At 50.8% G+C, this 1969-nt stretch overlaps 1 protein-coding gene across 1 annotated transcript in view; it reads right to left on the minus strand.

Moving 5' to 3' along the window:
* Positions 1-1795: 1795 nt before the first annotated feature.
* The window catches only part of LOC102420427 (CUB and sushi domain-containing protein 1), a gene marked incomplete at its 3' end in the record, with an annotated part of 71728 nt that continues 71554 nt past the window's right edge, over positions 1796-1969 (minus strand). Inside the window, exon 32 of the mRNA XM_023747992.1 lies at positions 1796-1928. Coding sequence (XP_023603760.1) covers positions 1796-1928 — 133 coding nt within the window. The remainder of the gene's footprint in view (positions 1929-1969) is intronic.

Genomic DNA, 1969 nt, shown 5'->3' on the forward strand with positions numbered 1-1969 from the left:
GGGCCCTGGTTTCAAGAACAATGACCGAGTGCCCGGCCGTGTGAGTTAAGATACAATCAGAAGGGCTGTTTCATTCACGTGTGAGTACGTATAGTTCCGTGAGCTTCTCCTTTTAAAGGAGGAGAGAAGGAACACAGGAGGAGACGTGCTGAGACCTCCTTCCCGGGGTCAGACACGCCCTCACATGGGGGGAGAGGGGGCGCCTGGCAGGCCCGCTGACAGGTGGTGAGGTGGGAGAGAGAACGTTCCGGAACTGCATGGCTCCCGGGGGCCCCTGGAGGCTGCGAAGGGCACAGGTGATGGTGCAGGAATGACAGACGCTTCCTGGCTGCACCTTGTCTGCAGGAGGTGGGTTTCTTGGAGAATCTCGCGGGGGAGGTGCTTGTGAAATGCACATGAAGAGGAGAGACGTCCCTGCGGTGAGGGGAGGTTTGGAGAAGCGGGTGGGATAGGTTTCTACCTTCACCAAGTTTTCAGCTGGTCCCCAGCAGAAACCTGAGAGCGGGCTCGTCCGGCTTGTGTGCAGGGACTCGCTTCTCCGGGAAATAATCAGTGAGCACAGAGGCGCCCTCTTTAATTCTGGGACAACCGCTGAGACTCCTCTCCCGGGCACAGCTTTAAAGCAAGGACACTGCCAACCAGGACAGAGTGGGGACGGCCTTGCGAGCAGCCATTACAATTTAATTTTGAAGTTTCATTCTGACTATTTGATTTTTCAAAAGAGCATAAGGACACATTTTAAAAGCTGCTTCCCGAGTCACTAAAATAAATAAATAAAACCACCCCCTCACACCAGTGTGGTTTTTTTTTTTTTTAAAGCCAGGGTGAGGTAGAAGAATCTACAATCTATAAATAAATATGAGACACATGTAACAGGCCTTAATGTTATTTCATGGGATCGCGATTTTTGTTACTATCTGTAAGGAGTGCTACTATCCCAAATCATATTTTACAGTGCGCTGGCCACGCCAAGTTCCTCCACGTAACACGTTCTGCCTGGAGACAAAATGTACATGGATTTATATGTCCTTCAACATTTATTTTTGCTTTTTTGTGACATCCATGTCAACCCCAAGGAAAGGGGCAATTTCATTTTAAGCTTTTTTCTCCAAGTTTTGACATTTTCCTGTTAAAATGTAGTTGGAACACTTTTTTCAAGATCTGGAACGTGCGATATTTCTTAGTACAGAGTAATGACTCAGTTTGTATTTGTTAAAAAAAGAAATAAATCAACAGTTTATAAATCACCGTTGAAAGCAGCCATGGAGACCCTGGTTCGGGCTTCCCCAGAGGGGGATGCCGCCCCACGGTCCCGCCAGCTGGTCGTGGCGCGTGAAGGTAGAAATACTATCCTCTCAATGGACACGAGACATAGCATGTTACTCCTAATCCCATCTTTCTCCTAGTGTATCCTCAGAGGCGTCTCCCTGGGACAGCGTGGCAAAGAAAGCAAGCAACGCCGCCTCCACGCGATGGCCTGGCCGGTGGTTCCGCTGCCGGGAGGGGGGGGTGGGCTCCTGGACAGGCACACACCTGGGTGCGTGTTTCATTCCTGAGCAGGTGCCTATGGGAGGCAACCGATGGATGTTTCTCTCACGCCGATGTCTCTCTCTCTCTCTCTCTCTCTCTCTGTCAATAAACATATCCTTGGGTGAGGATTAAAAAACCCAAAAATCATTGCCAGTGAGCATTCTCGATGTCAGGGAGAATATTGCATAGCGACAGCAAATTCATGTGCATGTGAGTGTGAGGACGGGCACGCGTCACACCACCACGGGGGCACACAAGGGCGTACCTGTGTTTGTAGAGGTAAAACGCAAACCCTGACAAGATGAGAGCGAAGAACGGGACCAGGATGGCGGCTGCGACGGAGCCGCTGCTGGTGCCCAGGTGGCGGTGAGCAGCGTCCTGGTCGGAGCTCAGGGCATCTGGAAGAGAAAGGGATACGTCCTCATGCTCACACTAATGC

Source organism: Myotis lucifugus, unplaced genomic scaffold (genome assembly GCF_000147115.1).
Source record: "Myotis lucifugus unplaced genomic scaffold, Myoluc2.0 scaffold_1086, whole genome shotgun sequence".
NCBI lineage: Eukaryota > Metazoa > Chordata > Mammalia > Chiroptera > Vespertilionidae > Myotis > Myotis lucifugus.